The sequence below is a fragment of the Lutra lutra genome, chromosome 17 (assembly GCF_902655055.1).
Source record: "Lutra lutra chromosome 17, mLutLut1.2, whole genome shotgun sequence".
In the NCBI taxonomy this organism is placed as follows: domain Eukaryota; kingdom Metazoa; phylum Chordata; class Mammalia; order Carnivora; family Mustelidae; genus Lutra; species Lutra lutra.
Window position 1 is genome coordinate 46,669,209 of NC_062294.1, and position 19,589 is coordinate 46,688,797.

Consider the following 19,589-nt stretch of genomic DNA (forward strand, 5'->3'; position numbering starts at 1 on the left):
TGATCCCAGGTCCTGGGTTCGAGCCCCACATCGGGCTTTCTGCTCAGCAGGGAGCCTGCTTCCTCCTCTCTCTCTGCCTGCCCTCTGCCTACTTGTGATTTCTCTCTGTCAAATAAATAAACAAAATCTTTAAAAAAAATGGTGCTGGAAAAACTGGGTATCCATAGGCAAAAAAAGATGAACTTTTTCTTTTTTTTTTTTTTAAGATAAACTTTGATCAATACTTTGTACCATACACCAAAAAAAAAACCCCACAACAGAAAACAAACAAAACCCCCCAAACTTCAAAATGAATTATAGATCTAAATGTAAAATATGAAATGACAAAACTTTTAAAATAAGATGTGAATTTCCATTATTCAAAGATTTTTTAGATAACAACACTGACAGAGTGATCCATTTCTTAAAAAATTGATAAATCTGACTTAAAATTAAGAATTTATCCTCTTAAAAGACACCAGCCATTAAGAGAATGAAAAGGCAAGCCATATAATAGAAAGGCATTTCTAAATAACATATCTGATTGAGGACTAGTATAAGTTTTATGGACTGAATGTGATCCCTCAAAATTCATAGGTTGGTACCCTAACTCCCACTGTTACTGAATCGGTGAGATAGGGCCTGTGAGAAGGTGGTAGAGGTTTCATGAGCTGCTAAAGCATGGGGTCCTGATCCTATAGACACTTTATCCTTATTACAAGAGGAAAAGATGTCAGAGCTCTCTTTCTCCATTATGTGAGGACACAGTGAAAAGGCAACCATCTATCAGCTAGGAAGAGAGAGCCCTCATCAAGACGGCAAACAGCCAGCACCTTGATCTTGAACTTCCCAGCCTTCAGAACTGTGAGAAATAGATTCCTTTTGCTTGGGCTGCTCAATATTTTGTTATGGTGGCCCAAGCAGATTGAGACACCAGGATAAATAAATAACTGTTGAAACTCAATAATGAGAAAGCAACACCATGAAAAATGGGCAAAAGATTTAAACAGACACCCCACCCAAGAAAATATGTGGGTGTTAAATAAGCATGTGATAAAAGGGTCAACACGATTAGTCATTAGGTAAATTCAAGCTAAAATCACACCTATTAGAATGTCTGAAATGGAAAGACCGATTTCAAAGTCCAGGAGCATTTGGTGAGACTATGGAGTAGTTGGAACTCCCGTATCACTGATAGGGATGTGAAACGGTAAAACCACACTGGGGATTGGTGTGGTGGTTTTTTTTTTTTTTTTTAATGTTAAACATACACCTACCCTAGGACCCATTCACTCCACTCCTCGGTGTTTACCCAAGAGAAATAAAAGGACATGTCCAGCTTGTACATTCATAGCAATGGCACTTGTAATAGCCAAAGGCTGATACTCAATACCGTGGGTACTCAGCAGTGCAAAGGAACGAACTGTGACACACACAGTGACATGCATAACTCTCGGGATATTTATACGGAATGAAAGAGTATGTGCTGTCTGATTCCATTTACACAAAATTCTAAAAAATGCCAAAAAATTAGAGTTCTCCGGTATGGAGGCAAGAAGAGTAGAGAAAAGGACCTGAAAGAACTTTTGAAGGTAATAGATTGGTTCATCATCTTGATTCTAAAGATGGTTCCGTGTGTGTGTACATGTACCCAAACTTAGTAAGTTGTATACTTTAAATACATGCAATTTATTATATATCAATTATACCTGTTTATTTTATTTTATTTATTTATCTGACAGAGAGAGATCACAAAGTAGGCAGAGAGGCAGGCAGAGAAGGAGAAGCAGGCTCCCCCCGCTGAGCAGAGAGCCTGATGTGGGGCTCGATCCCAGGACCCTGGGATCATGACCTGAGCCGAAGGCAGAGGCTTTAACCCACTGAGCCACCCAGGCACCCCCTGTTTTTATAGATACTGTTTTATTTTTATTCTTTTTAAAAGATTTTATTTATTTATTTGACAGAGAGAGAGAACACAAGCAGGTGGAGCAGCAGAGGGAGAGGGAGAAGCAGGCTCCCCAGTTGAGCAGAGAGCTGGATGTGAGAATGGAACCCAGAACCCTGAGATCATGACCTGAGCCGAAAGCAGATGCTTAACTGACTGAGCCTCCCAGGCGTCCTGAGATACTATTTTAAATAGCTAGAAAAAAATGAAATAGGCAAGGGCATACCCTGCTTTATTGCATTTGCTTTATTGTGCTTTGCAAATACTGTGATTTTACAGGTTGAAGGTTTGGGGCAACCCTGCACTGAACAAATCTATTGCCACTGTTTTCCCAAAACACTTGCTCATTTCATGTCTCTGTGTCATATTTGGGTAATCCTTACAATATTTTAAAATTTTTCTTTTTTAAAAAAGATTTTATTTATTTATTTGGCAGAGAGAGAGAGATCACAAGTAGGCAGAGAGGCAGGCAGAGAGAGAGCGGGAAGCAGACTCCCTGCTGAGCGGAGAGTCTGATGTGGGGCTTGCTCTCAGGATCCTGAGATCATGACCTGAGCCAAAGGCAGAGGCTTTAACCCATCGAGCCACCCAGGTGCCCCTAAAAATTTTTCATTATTAGATCTGTTATGGTGATCTCTGATCAGTGACCTTTGATGTTACTCTTAAAATTGTTTCGGGGCACCTGAGTAGCTCAGTGGGTTAAGCAGCAGCCTTTGGCTCAGGTCATGATCCCAGGATTCTGGGATCAAGCCCTGCATTGGGCTCCCTGCTCAGCAGTGGGCCTGCTTCTCCCTCTCCTTCTGCCTGCCGCTCTGCCTACTTATGCTATCTCTCTGTCAAATATATACTTAAAATCTTTAAAAAATAATAAAAATAAATAAAATTGTTTGGGGTCACCGCGAACCCTGCCCACACAGAACAGTGACCCATCCTACAATGGCCTCTAGATGTTCAAGTGAAGAGTCCCGCATCTCTCACTTTAAATGAAAAGCAAGATATAATTAAGCTTAGTGAGGAAGGCATGTCGAAAACCAACATAAGCCGAAAGCTCGGTCTCTTGAGACAAACAGTTAGCCAAGTTGTAAACGCAAAGGAAAAGTTCTTGAGGAAAATTAAAAGCGCTACTCCAGTGAACAGATGAATTCTAAGAAAGCAAAACAGCCTTATTGCTGATATGGAGGAAGTCTCAGGGGTCTGGCTCAAGGATCAGATGAGCCACAACATTCCCTTAAGTCAAAGCCTAATCCAGAGCAAGGCCTCAGGACTCTTCAGTTCCATGAAGGCTGAGAGAGGTAAGGCAACTGCAGAAGTTGGACCAGCAGAGACTGGCTCCTGTGTCGTGGCCGGCCGCGACAAGTGGCGCCCGAACAGGGACCTGAGCACATTCAGGAGGTGCGCGCTGATAGGTAAGTAGTTACCAAATCCAGGTAAGAGGAGCCCCATTTTTCAGGGCCACAACAGGAGTAAAATAACATGGGGCAAGGTCAGTCAGTGGAACAAACTTTCTTTATGACAGCATTGCAGGCCCTAATGAAAAAGCAGGGGTCCAAGGTTACTAAACGAACCTTGCAGGACATAACTGTCAGTGTTATGTCCATGGTTCCCAAAGGAAGGAACTGTAAGTTTAGATGCATGGCAAAAGGTAGGGCAAGAAATTAAAAATCAGCTTAAACTCCAAGGCCCCTCTGCCTGCCCTGAAGGAACTATGAGTATATGGGAAGAAATTCGAGAGGCGCTATTGGACATCCTCCTTGGTGCTCCTCCTGCCCCCATCTCTTTGTTTCTTAATTTCTTTTCAGCACCCTCTTACCCTCTCGACCCTGGTCGATTTGTCGCGCCAGCCGCGACACTCCTGAGGTTCAAGGAAAGACGCCATCTCCATGACGTAGAAGTGCAAGGTGAACCAGCAGGGGCTGGTATAGAAGCCGCCGTCAATTACCCAGATCTAGCAAAAACCATTAACAAAAGTGGCTATCACAAACGAATTCTCAATACAGACAAAGACAGCCTTTTATTGGAGGAAGGTGAAGTCGATGCCTGGCTTTCAAGCTTCGAAGGACAGGCTGGCTGACTCTCTGGGTAGGGGGAATGCAGCTGGTGACTTCGGTGGAAGCTGGTGCTCCCGGACCGTTCTGAAGATCCCAAGGCCGGGAGGAGTTATGCCCCATCTTACTCTGCCTATGCTCTGTATCTGGAACAGCCAACCCCAGATGGCCGCACATCTGTTTACAGCAAGGTCTGCAGAATGGTTTAAGCCCACTGCTGAGACCTGCTGCTCAGCCAAAAAAAAAGAAGGATTAGGAGGAGAAGGAGGAGGAGGAGGGGGAGGAGGAGGAGGAGAAGAAGATACCTTTCCAAACACCACTGCTTACAGACTATGCATCTGGTCTCCCAAGAGCTCTGAAGGAGACGGACAGTGGGATTTATGTTGTTTTTGTACTTGCTGACACCACATCCATTCTGCAGCTCATGGATCGGGAGTCATTTGTCTTTCAAGTCTTGTTATTTAAGAAAAACATTTCATAAGGCTAGCGCTGCAAGCTGAAAACTTTCTGGAAAGGATTCATCATTCTAGATGCCATCAGGAACATCTGTGATTCCTGGGGAGAAGTAAAAATAGCAACATGAACAGAAGTTTGCAAGAAGTTGATTCCAATCTTTATGGATGAGTTTGAGAAATCCAAGACTGCAGTGGGGGAAGTCACCGCAGATGTTCTGGAAATAGCAAGAGAACTGAAATTAGAAGTGGATCCTGAGAACGGGACTGGATTGCTGCGATCTCATGATCAAAGTTTTACAGATGAGGAGCTGATTCTTGGAAATGAGCAAAGAAAATGGTGTCTTGTGATGGAACCTATTCTTGGTGAAGATGGTGTGCAGATTGTTGAAATGACAGGATTTAGGATATTACATAAACGTAGTTGATAAAGCAGCAGCAGAATTTGGGAGGACTGACTTCAGTTTTGAAAGTTCTACAGCAGGTGAATGTTATCAAACAGCCTGACATGCTACAGAGAAACTGTTCCTGAAAGAGTCAATGGATGCAGCAAACTTCAATGCTGTCTTATTTTAATTAATTAATTAATTAATTAAAAATATTTTATTTATTTGTCAGATTTGAGAGAGCACAAGCAGGCAGAGAGGCAGGCAGAAGCAGAGAGAGAAGCAGGCTCCCCGCTGAGCAAGGAACCCGATGTGGGGATCCCAGGACCCTGGGATTATGACGCAAGCTGAAGGCAGTGGCTTGACCAACAGAGCCACCTAGGTGTCCCAATGCTGTCTTATTTTTTAAATTGCCATGCTACCCCAACCTTTAGCAATCACCACGCTGATCAGTCTGCAGCCCTCAATGTCAAGGCAAGACCCTCCACCAGCAAAAAAGGTTATGACTAACTGAAAGCTCAGATGATTGTTAACATTTTTCAGCGATAAAGTATTTTTAAATTAAGGTATGTACTTTTTAAAAAAGATTTTCTTTAATTGACAGGGGGAGAAAGACGGCGAGAGGGGGAACACAAGCAGCGGGGAGTGGGGGAAGGAGAAGCAGGTTTCCCTCTGAGCAGGGACCCTGACATGGGTCTCAATCTCTGGACCCTGGGATCATAACCTGAGCCGAAGGCAGACACTTAACAATTGAGCGACCACGGTGTCCCCATATAGAAAGATTTTTAAAGGGTTTATACTTATTGTTTTGTCATCTCTTTTTTTCTTTTAGGTATTACATATTTTGTGACCACATGGTATACCGTTAAATATTCTACCCCACTTTTATTTATTTTTTTTAAATATTTTATTTATTTATTTGAGAGAGAGAGAGACAGTGAGAGAGAGCATGAGCGAGGAGAAGGTCAGAGGGAGAAGCAGACTCCCCGGCGAGCTGGGAGCCCGATGCGGGACTCAATCCCGGGACTCCAGGATCATGACCTGAGCTGAAGGCAGTCGCTTAACCAACTGAGCCACCCAGGCGCCCCTCTACCCCACTTTTAAAAACCGAGTCCATAACAAAAGTTGGTCAGTTTATTTAACAAATCAGCTATTGCTAGAGATTTACACTTGCTTTTCCCTGAGTTTCATCCTTATTCATCCTTTACCTCCTATTCTTGCTGCCTTCTCAATGTTTCAGACCCTCCCTCCACTTCCATCCTGGGACTAAATAAAACCTTTCATTCCTGGGCCTTTGATGGCAATGCTGGGGACAGGATGAACCTAGACCAGGGATCATCTATCTGTTGTATGAAGCCCACTTTGACCTGCATGATGTGTGGTTGTTTTTGTTTTAAGTAGGCTCCAGAGCCAGCATGGAGCCCAACGTGGGCTTGAACGTGGGGCTTGAACTCACAACCCTGAGATCAAGACCTGAGCTGAGATCAAGAGCTGGCCACTTACCTGACCAAGCCACTCAGGCACCCTGTGGCATGGTGTTTTTAAGTGTTTGAAGTTATTGTCAAGATTTAAAAATTAGAAGATTTCACTTGAAAATGTCCATTCTTGACTTTCTTGAAACATCAGATCTGGCAACCGTGGGCCCACATTTTGGCACGGCTGTCATGACTGGAGTTCAGTTGACCTCTATAGATGAGGAAGAGGTTCTCTGCCAGCCCTGCTGTCTTTACTTACCTGTCTGCTGGCTCCCGTATGCACCCAGCCTCACGCAGGGCTCTGAAGACCCAGATCTGGGAATGCCCTCACTAAACACAAGAGCTGTCCAGGACCTGTGTCAGAAGGCAGTGTAGTTTAGAGGAAGAAAGCCCTGGACTTGACCCAGGAGGAAGAAATTTTAGTCAGTTGACCTGATCCTCGTTCTAGTTTACCCATCTGTTAAATGATCTAGATGGGTAGTTCTTCATTGGAAGATGGGAGGAAAAGTCATAATGTTAAAATAAGGTAAAGGTGGGTCTAGCTTTACTCCCTAAAGGATGTGATTTCCTCCTGCTTGAGAATGACTACCTTGCTTGTTGAAGATCATCTGCAAATCCAAACAATAACTATCATGCCAGGTTAAGAGCCCAGGTTCTGATTTGAATACCAGCTCTACTATTTCCATGCTGTGTGACCTTGGCCAAGCAACTTCACCTCCCTGAGTCTGGTATCTTGTATCAGAAATGAGGAAATAGGAAGTAGGAAGTAAGACAACAGTTTCCATTTCAAATCCCACTTTAATAGGACATTAAATCAGATGATGTGTATAAAACACTTTATTGTGTTATCTCATTCAATCCTCACAACCTTATGAAACAGGTAGTAAAAGTAAAGAGTCTGTATAAATGTTGGTTACTTTTACTACCTTCTTCATAAGGTTGTGAGGATTGAATGAGATAATACAATAAAATGTTTTAGCGAAGAGCCAGGTACCCAGTCTGTGTTCAGGAAATAGTTACTTATAATTATTATCCATAAAACTCCAAAGGGATTCATTGACTTATCATTGCCAAAGATGGCAGAGAGAGCTCGGTGATGGTTTGACAGGACTTGGGGGAGTAAAGGCAAGGCTCTCACATAGGTTTGAGTCTGAAGTCTGGAAACTGGGAAGCTAGGGAACAAGAGGCAAGGACGGAAATGATGGTGCTTGTTTGAAGATAGATTCTAAGACTCAAGCAGAAATTGGGATACCTTTTGGAGGAGACGGAAATATGGAAGACAAAACTAAGTGTTGTCAATGCAGAGAAAGAACAGAAGATTAGTTGTCATCGTTGTTTCCATTTTTTTTAATGGAAATAAAAGTCCTGGGACTTGAAAGAAAAAAGACAGGGGCCAGATCTGATTGATTTCTGGGTCCCCCTAGCACAGGGCTGGCACCGAGCAAGTGCTACTAATTCTCTCTGTGACTTCGTGGAAGCAACTTTCCCCTGTCTGAGCCTCTTGCCTCATCTGTAAAATGAGGAATAGCAAATCCACCTCTGAGGGTGTTGTAAGGATTCTGAGTTTGGAAAGTGCCAGCGAAAAGTGCACAAACGGTGTCTGGTGTGACAACCCTCAGCACACCCACCAGAATGGGAAAAAAAAATTGAAAGAGAGTATCAAGTGAGTGCACAAGTGGTGGGAGTGCAAGTTAGTAGAGTCTGACAGTGTCTTCTACTAAAACCAAACACACAACTGCCGTTTGACCAGCAATTCTACTCCTTGGGATATACCCAAATGTCTATGTTAGAAATGGACGAGAATGTTCACAGCATGCGAATAACCCCAAGCAGGAAAATACTCAGTTTGAGGCATATTCACACAATAGAAAGCAGACAGAAATGAAAATGAAGGAACTATTCCTCTGTGCAATTTGGACGTCACAAACGTGACTTAGGTAAAAAAAAAAAGAAGCCAAATACACAGTACGTGCCACATGAATGGACACAGACAAAAGTAATCCAGGCGGCCAGAGGTCAGAAAAGGAAAAACTTTCAGAGGCGATGGCGTGGCAGGAAAAGAGCCTGTGGGGGGCACCTGGGGGCACCTAATGTTTGGTATCTTGATCTGGGTATTGGTTATACTGGTGTGTTCACTTTGTGTAAAGCCATTGAATGGCACACTAATGATGTGTAGACTTCTCTGTATTTATACTTCAATAAAATGTTTACTTATCAAACACTGAGCCGTGTATCTCCGGGGCCAGAGGCCTGCCTGGGCTGTGGGGACAGACAGATCCGGGGCTCCACACTCTGAGTGTTGTGACAGACAAGTAGCTTCAAAGCTCTGAGCCTGTTCCCTTCTCTGTCAAAGGGAAGATACTGTCAAGATTCAGTGAGTTGAGGTACCTATGACTTAGGCAGGGCCTGGGGTGGATAGGTCTGCGGGTCTCCCTCTCAACCCAACGCCTGACACGGCTGCCTCATTTTCTCCAGCCCTGACGGTGTTTCTACCTGATTCACTGCTAATCTATAACATAGGCTTGGGGTTTCTCACCCTTGATGGGAGAAAAAGAAACCTAAGGCCACACTTTGCTGAGTCTTGAATTCCCGGGGTGGAATTCCTCTCAAGCTCTCTATTGCTTTACCACCATAGTTTTGCTCCTGTTAGTGTCACTTTTTCTGATCGCTATAACCACTCCCTAAGATTATGTGCAATGACCTTCTGAGCATAGGGCCCACTGATACACATCTGAAGAGCCTCAAGACTGATGTTTTACTAGGTATTAGTAAAAAATCTTATCTTAGCAGCAGCTAGCCCCTCAAGATCCTGAAATCTTTACTTCCAAATTCCTTAGAGACTTACTCTATCCTTAGCCCGCCCCCGCCCCAAACTAGAAGGTATTTAATCCGTCACTCCCCACAAACACAAGTGCAGCTTTTCCTGCCCACGGATCCTGTCCCCCTACTATAATAAAGCACCTTCTTCCACCAAAAACGTCTCAAGAATTCTTTCTCCAGCATTAGCCCCTGGCCCACAGCACATCAACCTCCAGGGTGGCGCCCGGTGCTTCCTGCCCCCACGCGGCGGGTAATCCTCGGACGCAGCCCACATTTATATCTCCTAAAGGAACCCCTCTAGGCAACCTCGCCCAGAGCATCTCCAGCCCCGCCAGTAAATGGGGCTGGAGAGCCACCAGCACTTGGCCACCAAGCTCTCCCTGACGGATCTGCGAGTTCCTCCATTGAAAAAGCAAAGAGGCAGAACGTCCTGCTGGCGAGAAAAAACCCGCGCAGACGTCTCTAGAGGCCCTGCCTCCACGCACTACTGCGCAAGCGCACTATCCCAAGCCCGGGTAAGAAGGTAAGAAGGGTAAGAAGGGCGCGTTGGCCAGTCTTGGGGGCGGAGTCGAGGACGAAGGCTTCCCTTCCCTCCATCCTTTGCGGCCCAACCCAGCCTGCTCTAGCGACATTTTAAACTACGTTTCCCAGAACCCACTGAGGCCCTGGTCTTCCGGCAGCGTCGGCGGAAGCGGTGACTAGATCTGACTGGGCCACACAGGGGCCGGCTTGGTCACTATGGAGGAAATAGGCATCTTGGTGGAGAAAGCTCAGGTCCGGTGGGGCCAGGCTCGCGGGGAGAGGGCGAGGCCCACCTGAGTGGGGTGCTGAGTGGCTGCGGGAATTCCGGCCCAGGTCTGGCTGGTTCTGGAGGCCGCGGTGGAGAGCTCTGTGCCGCCCCGAGGCCTCGCTCGGTGGCTGAATGATGTTAGGAGGGCAGTAAGGCTCAGGACGCGCGGCTGCAGGAATGAGTGACGTTCCGGATTCTTTGGCACGGAATGATTTCGGGGGCTATCCAGGAGTGCTTAGTGACATCGGTGGCCCGGCGGGGCTGCGGATGTGTCGGGGTGTGAGTGATAGGGCCTTGGCGGTGGGCCGAATGATGTCTCAATGTGGGCGGGGGAGCTGACTGACGTTCGGGGCTTGGCTGGTGTTGGGGGGCTGCGTAATATCAGTGGTCTGGCCGCGTGATGTTTGCGGCCGACGTAGGGAACTGGACGACATAAGGACCTCATGTGAGTTTGGGTTTTGTGACATGAGGGATGTTTGGGGGAAAACTGGGTATTGTTGGAATGTCCGAAGAACAGCCTCGATTGAGATAGCCGTATGATACTAGGAACTTGTTGAGGGGTTAAGAGGCCTTGGAGTCCTGTAAGGAGTTGATGTGACCTTTAGGCCCTCGTTGAGAGTCAGGTGACCCTGGGAATGAATGGGTAACATCAGGAGCCCATTTAGGGGGCTGAGAGGCTTGTAGGGTCTATTTAGAGGGGCTGAATGATGTCTGGAGCCTCAAGTGGTTCATGGCGGATTGGGGAGGATGCTCTAGATCCTTTCACGAGGAGATGCTCTTCCAGCCTGAGTTTTCTCTCTTGTTCTAGGATGAAATCCCAGCACTGTCTGTGTCACGGCCCCAGACTGGCCTTTCCTTCCTGGGGCCTGAGCCCGAGGACCTGGAGGACCTGTACAGCCGCTACAAGGTACCGTCACCCCCAGTCTGGACCCTGCACAGGGCCCAGCACGCCATACCTTCCACTCCCGCGTGGCTCAGCTGGGCCAGAGCCAGCCGTCTGCCTTACCCCTCTCCATTCACAGAAGCTGCAGCAAGAGCTGGAGTTCCTTGAGGTGCAGGAGGAGTACATCAAGGATGAGCAGAAGAATTTGAAGAAGGAATTCCTCCACGCCCAGGAAGAGGTGAAGCGGATCCAGAGCATCCCACTGGTCATCGGGCAGTTTCTGGAGGCTGTGGATCAGAACACAGCCATTGTGGGCTCCACCACAGGTACACAGGCGGGTGTGGGGGGCACCTCATTCGCTCATCTGTTCGTTCAGTGTCGGTTAACTCTTTCTGGTCACGGACCAGGAAGTGTGCTGGAGTCTTAGAAGAGCGAACAAGGCAAAGCAACGTAATGGTGTTTTTCTAACTTTGATATAAGAGTAGACGTATATTTCACATTCTCTCTCTACGTGTGTGTATGTTTTGTGTGTGTTCGTGTATATGTATATACCCACATGTACAGCTGACCTTTGAACAGCACAGGTTTGAACTGTGTGGGTCTTACACACGGATTTTTGGATAAATACTGTACAGTACTATAAACGTATTTTCTTACGAATCACTCAGTAACATTTTTTCTGCCTTACTTTACTGTAAGGATATAGTACATAATAGATAAAACATACAAAACACGTGTTAATTGACTGTTTATGGTATTGGTAAGGCTTCTGGTCAACGGCTATTAGTAGTTGAGTTTTGAGGGAGTCAAGTTATGTATGGATTTTCAATTGCCTGGGGGGTTCTTCGCTGCTAACCCCTGCAGTCTTCAAGGGTCAGTGGCATACGTATACATGCTGGAAGTCTCATCAAATGATATTTAGCCTTACTGTGTGTCACATACTCTGATGTTTCCTGTTCCATTCTAGTCTGGTTTTGTCTTAAACTGTGTTCGGGATGTGATCCTCTAAATTGATTTCATGTGACAGTTACTGAGTTGGGACCTGCAATTTGAAACCATGGGTGAAGTGTGAAGGGATTGGGCTCTGGTAGGACTCAGTATGTGGTAGCTGCTGTTGTTAACACGGGCTCAGGCCCTGCCCTCATGATGGGTGTTATCTCTGTGTGTTATCTGTCATTTCCTGCTTTTGGCCTCTACTCCTGCGGACCAAGCATGTTTTGGAAGGGTGGGGAAAGGTGTATAACTGAGCCTGGAATTGGACTGTTGGGCTGGAGGTGATGTGGTGAAGGGAGGGAGGTAACCTGGAATGAGGCGTATGTCTTGGACCTGTAGGACTTAGGGGGACAATGGGGCTGTCCCTGAGATGCTGACATGGGCAGAAGAGTAGGTTTGGAGGGAGGCAGTGTAGGCAGTTTTGGACTTCACAGCGAGGGGTCTGTGAGGCTGCTAGACAGCCAGGTCTGAAGGTCAGGAGAGAGACTGATGCTGGACAGAGGTGTGTATCACTGCCATAAGAGCAGAAGGTTGATGGGGGCTGGGCAAGCAGGGAGGAGTCTGGTGTGGAGACTTAGGTGGGAGCAGAAGGCTGAATCACGGGGCTTCTGTGAGGAAGGAGAGGAGGTTGGTTGGAGACATTCAGGAGGCTGAGGGGAATTGCGTAGGGACTGATGGGCTGTGGAGGGCTGGGGAGAAAGGTCCAGAATGAGGCTTGGGACTCTGGCTGGTGACTAGGGACCATGGGCCTCCCTGAGACGGGGACCCAGGAGGAGCAGCACAGTTTGAGAGAAGATACTGAGACCATATTGGAACCCAGTGAGTGAGGGAGACCCTGGGGACATGCTGGGGGATGCAGTCCAGGAGGCTGCTGTTCAGCTAGGACTGTAGCTCGCGAGACTATTGGAGCTGAAGATGGACAAGGAAACTGTCATCATGAATGTGGGGATGGCCAGGGGAATGCAAGACTAGAGGCCAGGAGGGCCATTCTGGGTCTGAGTGAAATATACCAGTGGCCTAGTGGCTACTACAACTGCAGGGTTCGGGGAAGGAGATGGTTCTGAGGTTCTGGCACTTCTGACTTGCCCCACCCCCCACCCCCCGCCCCGTCTCCCAAAGGCTCCAACTACTACGTGCGCATCCTGAGCACCATTGACCGGGAGCTGCTCAAGCCGAATGCCTCGGTGGCCCTCCACAAACACAGCAACGCCCTGGTGGACGTGCTGCCGCCCGAGGCCGACAGCAGCATCATGATGCTCACCTCAGGTGGGAGGGGGAGCCTGGGGCCGGTGGGCCTGAGGGGACCTTGAGGCCAGGCTGGGAGCCCCCGCTCTGCTCTCCCACCAGACCAGAAGCCAGATGTGATGTATGCAGACATTGGGGGCATGGACATCCAGAAGCAGGAGGTGCGGGAGGCTGTGGAGCTCCCGCTTACACACTTCGAGCTCTATAAGCAGGTGAGGGGCTGGGAGGGCCCCCCTCCGCCCTGGGCCTCGAGTTGGCGGTGGGACTCCCTGGCTCATCCTCCCTTACCTCCGCGTTTCAGATCGGCATCGACCCTCCCCGAGGTGTCCTCATGTACGGCCCACCCGGCTGCGGGAAGACCATGTTGGCAAAGGCCGTGGCTCATCACACGACAGGTGAGCCGCTCCCTGGAGCTCTGGCCTTCTGGGCTCAGGACCTCGCCCCCTGCTTTCTCATGTTCCCCAGGAAGTGACGAGGTGTGGTGATTAAGAACGGGGGCTGTGGGGTCAAAGCCCCAGGGTGACTCTTACTGGCTGTGCCATCTTGGGGAGGTGGCTTCACTGCCTCGTGCTTCAGTTCCCTCGTCTCACAGAAGACTTGCCTCTCAGTGGGTTGTCACCCATCAGTAACCGTGAGTTCAAATTCATGGGTTGCAACCAGCATTTAAGAAAATGAAACCGGAAACATCAGAGTCCATCCCACATAGTAGGAGCTCATATGACTTTGTCAAAACCTGTTGCACACACACACACTTGTGGTTGTTTATGTATGTATTCTTTTTCTTTTTTTTAAGATTTTATTTATTTATTTGACAGATCACAAGCAGACAGAGAGGCAGGCAGAGAGAGAGGGGGAAGCAGGCTCCCTGCTGAGCAGAGAGCCCGATGTGGGCTTGATCCCAGCACCCTGAGATCGTGACCTGAGCCGAAGGCAGAGGCTTAAGCCACTGAGCCACCCAGGCACCCTCTTTTTCTTATACACGTAATTCTTATGTATTTCTTATCATAGGTTCCAGACAAAAATGTCTGAAGGTCACTATATTACTGTTTGTAAAGCCTGAGGATCAGCTCAGCACATCTTAAAATCCTAACATGCGAGTTGGGGGGCAGTAGGAGGCAGTGGTTAAGCAGTGGGTTTTCTGGGCCAGGCTGAGTGGGTTTGAGATCTGCCTCCCCTACAACCATTTATGTAAGCTCGTGTATGTCACTACTCAGTAAGTTAGTCTCTCTCTGACTCCTGTTTCCTATCTGTCTGGATTACTCAGAGGATTAAATCAATATAAAGCTAGAACCATACCTGGCACGTAGAGAGTGGACAAGAAATGTCAGCCATTGTTACAAACGTTCATTTGCTTAGAGGTTCCTGGGACTTCTGCTCTCCCAGGCCCTGAGCTGAGCTCAGACGTGTCCCCTGTGGTGGAGAATCTCCCAGTGTGACTGGGGAAAAAGAAAAAGAAACACTTAGAATCCAGTTACTATTTATTGAATACCTGATGTCTGCCAAGCCGTGTTCTAGGTGCCAGAGACGTGGCAGTGAACAGAACGAAGTTTTCTTTCTTTGTGGAGGTGATGTCTTAGTTGGGGATGTACTTGAACAGATAAACAGGTGAGCAGATTAGAGATCACATGGTGCCGAATGTGCGATGAGAGGAAGCAGGACCAGGGGATAGAGAATAGTATGGCTGCCACTTTGCGTGGCAAAACTGGGGGATGGTCTCGGAAGACGTTTATGAGGCAACGTTTTACATAAAGACCTAAAATACGTGCAAGAGTGAGTCCTGAGGATGTCTGGGGGAGGCTGAAACGTGCTTAGTGTCCCAGGAATAATAGGGAGGCCCTATACTCGAAAGGAGTGAAGGAGGGGCTCACAGTTACAGGGGAGGTTGAGTGGGAGCAGTCTGCTGAGCAGCAGATGCCCTGGAGAAGCAGGGAGAGAAATGGGATTGCCCTTACAGGGGGGGCGAGTAGGTCCATTCTGCCTGTGCATCTCAGGTGGGGCTTCCCAGAGGAAGCGAGGCATGAGCGATTTGTTGGGCACGCAGCTGGGAGGGAGCATCCCAGAGTAGTATATGCAAAGGCCGGGGGTGGGAAAGAACTTTTATTTAGTGAGTCGTGAGTAGGCCATGACTAAACTCCACAAGGGCAGGACCTTGTACCTTGGTTCTTTCCCATGTTTCCAGTGCCTGCCCAGTAATCTCACTGTGGTACTTGGTCAGCCAGTGTTGGGGGCCTGGCTGAAAGAGGGCTGTGCTTGGCAGGACCCCAGCGGTGAGACTGGGGAACTCAGAAATGTTGTAAATATAGTCTCAGCATGAATCTCAGATTTTGCACATTGTCCTGAGAGCAGGGTGGCTTTAGACAGGCAGGGGTCAATAGAAATACAACGCAAGCCGCATCTAGAATTTTAAAATTTTAAGTACCCATTTAAAAAAATAAGTTAGAAGTAATAGGTGAACCTATTAAATCTTATCTAACAAGTATCCTCAAAATATCATTATTTGGACAGGTAGCAGAGAGAAAATTTGAGATTTTTTCCTATTACTTTCTTTAATAAAATATATGTAACAAAAATTACCATTTTAGCCAATTTTTTTAAAGGTTTTATTTATTCATTTGAGAGAGAGAGACCATGAGAGGGGAGAGATCAGAGGGAGAAGCAGACTCCCAGCCCAGCAGGTAGCCTGATGTGGGACTCCATCCTGGGACTCCAGGATCATGACCTGAGCTGAAGGCAGTTGCTTCACCAACTGAGCCACCCAGGTGCCCCTAACCAATTTTTAAGTCTACAATTCAGTGGTATTAAAAAAATTCACAGTGCTGCACAACCTCTACCACTATCTCATTTCCAGAACTTGTTTGTCGTCCCAGATTGAAACTTGTATCCATTAGAAGCTAACTCCGTGTTTCTCCAGACCCCTTCGCCCCCAAACCTGATGACCTCTATTCTGCATTCAGCGGCGATAAATTTGGCTGTCATATAGGAGTATCTCATAGAAGTAGATGAATCGTACAACGTTCGTCTTTTCGTGACGGGCTTTTTCACTTAACCTCTTGTCTTCAGGGCTCATCCATGCTGGAGCAGGTGTCAAAACAGAATTCCTTTTTAAGGCCAAATAATATTCCACTATATGTATGTACCCTGTTTTCTTTATGTGGACATCTATGAAGATATTTTACACTTGTTTATGCTAAGTCTCTGGAAGTCCGATGAGTATTTTACAGTGACAGCCTGTCTCATTTTGGACCAGCAACATTTCCATTTCCCCAGCAGCCACATGTAGCCAGTGGCCACCCCATTAGAGAAGTGGTATGATCAGATTAGCTTTTTGAAAGATGATCCTGGCAGCTGGAAGTGAACTGGAGGGAGGAGAAATCTGACAGCCAATCAGAAGACTTTGGAGTGATCGGGAGGACTGTTGTAGCCTTGGGCAAAGGCCTTGGAGGTGGTTGGAGAGAAGGTAGAATCAAGGGGTAGAAGTGACCGGATTTACTGACTGACTAGAAGGGGTTGGCAAGTGGGAGGGGTCAGGAGCAACTTCCATTTCCTCCCTTGGGTCATGGAGGGGGTGGGTAATGGTGACCTTCACAGGACTGGGAAGGAAGTGGGAAGATGGAGTGAATGTGGGACGCGCTATAATTCAGTGACCTGGAGATTTTCACTGAAACACAGTACAAGAGATTGGGAGGATGGGGAAGGGGAGGCAGGGGGACGGGGCACTGCAGCAGCTGAGTGTGGGGAAGGCAGACAGACCAAGACCCGAGTCAGATACGGGGAGCTCAGAAGTTGGGATTTCACAGTTAACAGCATGGACACCTGCAGAGCAGCCACAGAAATGTGTGGCGGAAGCAGACCCTGGGATGTGTTTTGATACCCTGAGGTTTGCCATTGAGCAAGCCCGCACGTAATGAAGTTATCGCAGAGGAGGGACACCTTGAGCCAGCTGTGGATGCTGGATGTTAGGGCATGGAAGGGCAGGCCAGCCAAGTGCACGGCTCCAGGTTAGGACAGAAGACCCACAGGGCTGCATCGTGGACAGTGTGGCTCCCTTCCCTGCGGTGGCTGAAAGGAGGGTTCTGGGGGTTGATCCATGCCTCGCAGAGCCACATCTAGTCGTTAACAAATAAGTTAGACTTTAAGAAATAAGTTCAAAAGGAGAGGCCCAGAACAAGCCTGTCTTCAGCCACATTGCCACTTGCTAGTTAATTAGAATATGTGCTTGGGATCCCGGATTCTTGCATGATATTCAAAAGTGGGTCCTTTTCCATACCAAACGGAACTCCAAGCTCTCAGTGAGGTGGTATGATACCGTAGTGTATGGACAGCATCTCCTTTTTTTTTTTTTGGTAAAGATTCTATTTATTTGACAGAGAGAGAGAGAGAAGAGACGCAAGAGAGGGAACACAAGCAGGGGGAGTGGGAGAGGGAGATGCAGGCTCCCCTGATCAGGGAGCCTGATGTGGGGCCCGATCCCACGAGCCTGGGATCATGACGGGAGCCGAAGGCAGACGCCTAACAACCGAGCCACCCAGGCGCCCCACAGATCTCTTTTTTCTCTTATTGATTTTTTCAACATGTGGAGATCCAGGGGTTTGTTTTTTCTGTCTTAGATTCCACAGATGTCTCTGTTTTCCTCCATATGGACTTTTGAAGCACAGATGCCTTTTTTTTTTTTTTTTTTTTTTGAGATGATGTCCTGGTATTTAAATGTTGTGCCAAAAACGACACATCTGTGATAGGATTCGTGATTTGGGCTGCTGGGTTGCTGTGGGGAGCAGGCAGATGGCTGGTTCTCCCAGCAGGATCTGGGACGCAGCCCCAGGGAATGAGAGAATGGCTGGGTTACTTGGAGTGGGTGTCAAAGAAAGGGATGTCTTCAGGGGATTCTCAGTTTCAGTAAAGCAGCACGGCCCCGTGGGAGGCCCTTCCTCATCTAACCCTTGTCATCCCGCCATCAGCTGCATTTATCCGGGTCGTGGGCTCAGAGTTTGTACAGAAGTACCTGGGCGAGGGCCCTCGTATGGTCCGGGACGTGTTCCGCCTGGCCAAGGAGAACGCACCTGCCATCATCTTCATCGATGAGATCGATGCCATTGCCACCAAGAGATTTGACGCCCAGACGGGGGGTGAGTGATGCCTCAGCAGGGCCTGGGGTCTTGGGCAGGCTTGAACGGGATGCCTAGGACTGACTGTGTTGCGCTCTCTAGCTGACAGGGAGGTTCAGAGAATCCTGCTGGAGCTGCTGAATCAAATGGACGGATTTGACCAGAACGTTAACGTCAAGGTTCGGGGTTCAGGGTGGACAGGGGGAGGTGTGGTATGGGAATTAGGGAAAAGTGGAGGCTGGCATGTATGGGGGCAGGTATCATGACAGGAAGGAGGGTGTGGGGGGGGCACAGAGGTCTGAGCTGGCCTGTCCCCAATGCCAGGTGATCATGGCCACAAACAGAGCAGACACTCTGGATCCTGCCCTGCTGCGGCCAGGACGCCTTGACCGTAAAATCGAATTTCCACTCCCTGACCGCCGCCAGAAGAGATTGATTTTCTCCACTATCACCAGCAAGATGAATCTCTCTGAGGAGGTTGACTTGGAAGATTGTATCCTGCTCTAGAAGGGAGGGGAGGGTCCCGGTTGGGAGTGGGGACTGGATCTTCATCACCACCTCTGCCTTCACCACGACCCACCTTGTGCAGGGCGGGACACCAGGGTCCAACGATGGGGGTGGTGACAAAGACAGCTTGAGGATGACTTCTGGTTCCAGGCACTTACCCTCTTGTGCAGGGAATGGTTTCCTTAACTCACCTGCCACAGATGTGGCCCGACCAGATAAGATTTCGGGAGCTGATATCAACTCCATCTGTCAGGAGGTGAGTGAGGGTTTCTCTTTTGGAGGGAGGGGTGTATGAAGACCCTTCCTTTTTGAGACCACTCTGCCGCCATCCTCGTGTCCCACGTTGTCTCCCTGGGGCTTGGGGCCTGGTCTCTTCCCCCACCATCACTAGGGCTAGGGAATAGATTTTAACTGTCATCCCTCAACAGAGTGGAATGTTGGCAGTCCGTGAGAACCGCTACATTGTTCTGGCAAAGGACTTCGAGAAAGCGTACAAGACCGTCATCAAGAAGGATGAGCAGGAGCATGAGTTTTATAAGTGACCCATCCCTGTGGGGGAAGGGGAGGGGAGAGGAGGGGACTTCTCTCACCTCCCAACTTCTGTCCCCAAACCTAGTGTTCTTTTTTCTTTACCCAGGATTGGTTTACTCAATAAATATACAAGATTAAATCTGTTCAATTTCTTCCTAAAAGTTTCACTCCTTTGGAGAAAACTGGGCCATGAATAGGATATTCTGTCCCTCCAGTTCTCCTGACAGATGAATGGGTGAGGTACAGGCCTGGGTTACAGTTTGAGAGAGAAGCAAAGAATTCAAATCAGATGACTTTAGAAATTTGGGGAAAAGAGTGGAAATCGAATCACAGACTGGCCCTTGACCACAAAATAAAGCCCCCACACACTTCACCGCCCACATTTCCTAGCATAGGTAGAAGACCATTTGTGTCTTTGGTGATTCCTGCCTTCCTC

General features: G+C 47.9%; 1 protein-coding gene across 1 annotated transcript; it reads left to right on the forward strand.

Annotated features, from left to right (window-relative positions):
* Positions 1-9,740: 9,740 nt before the first annotated feature.
* PSMC4 (proteasome 26S subunit, ATPase 4) lies at positions 9,741-19,296 on the forward strand. The gene is made up of 11 exons (XM_047711986.1): positions 9,741-9,876; positions 10,701-10,799; positions 10,915-11,101; positions 12,888-13,034; positions 13,116-13,225; positions 13,315-13,408; positions 17,969-18,136; positions 18,218-18,294; positions 18,440-18,608; positions 18,823-18,878; positions 19,051-19,296. Exons 1-11 carry the CDS (start codon positions 9,841-9,843, stop codon positions 19,162-19,164), a joined length of 1,257 nt encoding a protein of 418 aa, XP_047567942.1. The 5' UTR covers positions 9,741-9,840; the 3' UTR covers positions 19,165-19,296.
* The last annotated feature ends 293 nt before the right edge of the window (positions 19,297-19,589 follow it).

Excerpts from the sequence above, each read along its gene's own strand:
- PSMC4 (XM_047711986.1), top strand. The coding sequence starts at position 9,841 with ATGGAGGAAATAGGCATCTTGGTGGAGAAAGCTCAG. Across the intron at positions 9,877-10,700 it reads TCTTGGTGGAGAAAGCTCAG|GATGAAATCCCAGCACTGTC; the intron begins GTCCGGTGGGGC and ends CTCTTGTTCTAG. Across the intron at positions 18,295-18,439 it reads ACCAGAACGTTAACGTCAAG|GTGATCATGGCCACAAACAG; the intron begins GTTCGGGGTTCA and ends CCCCAATGCCAG.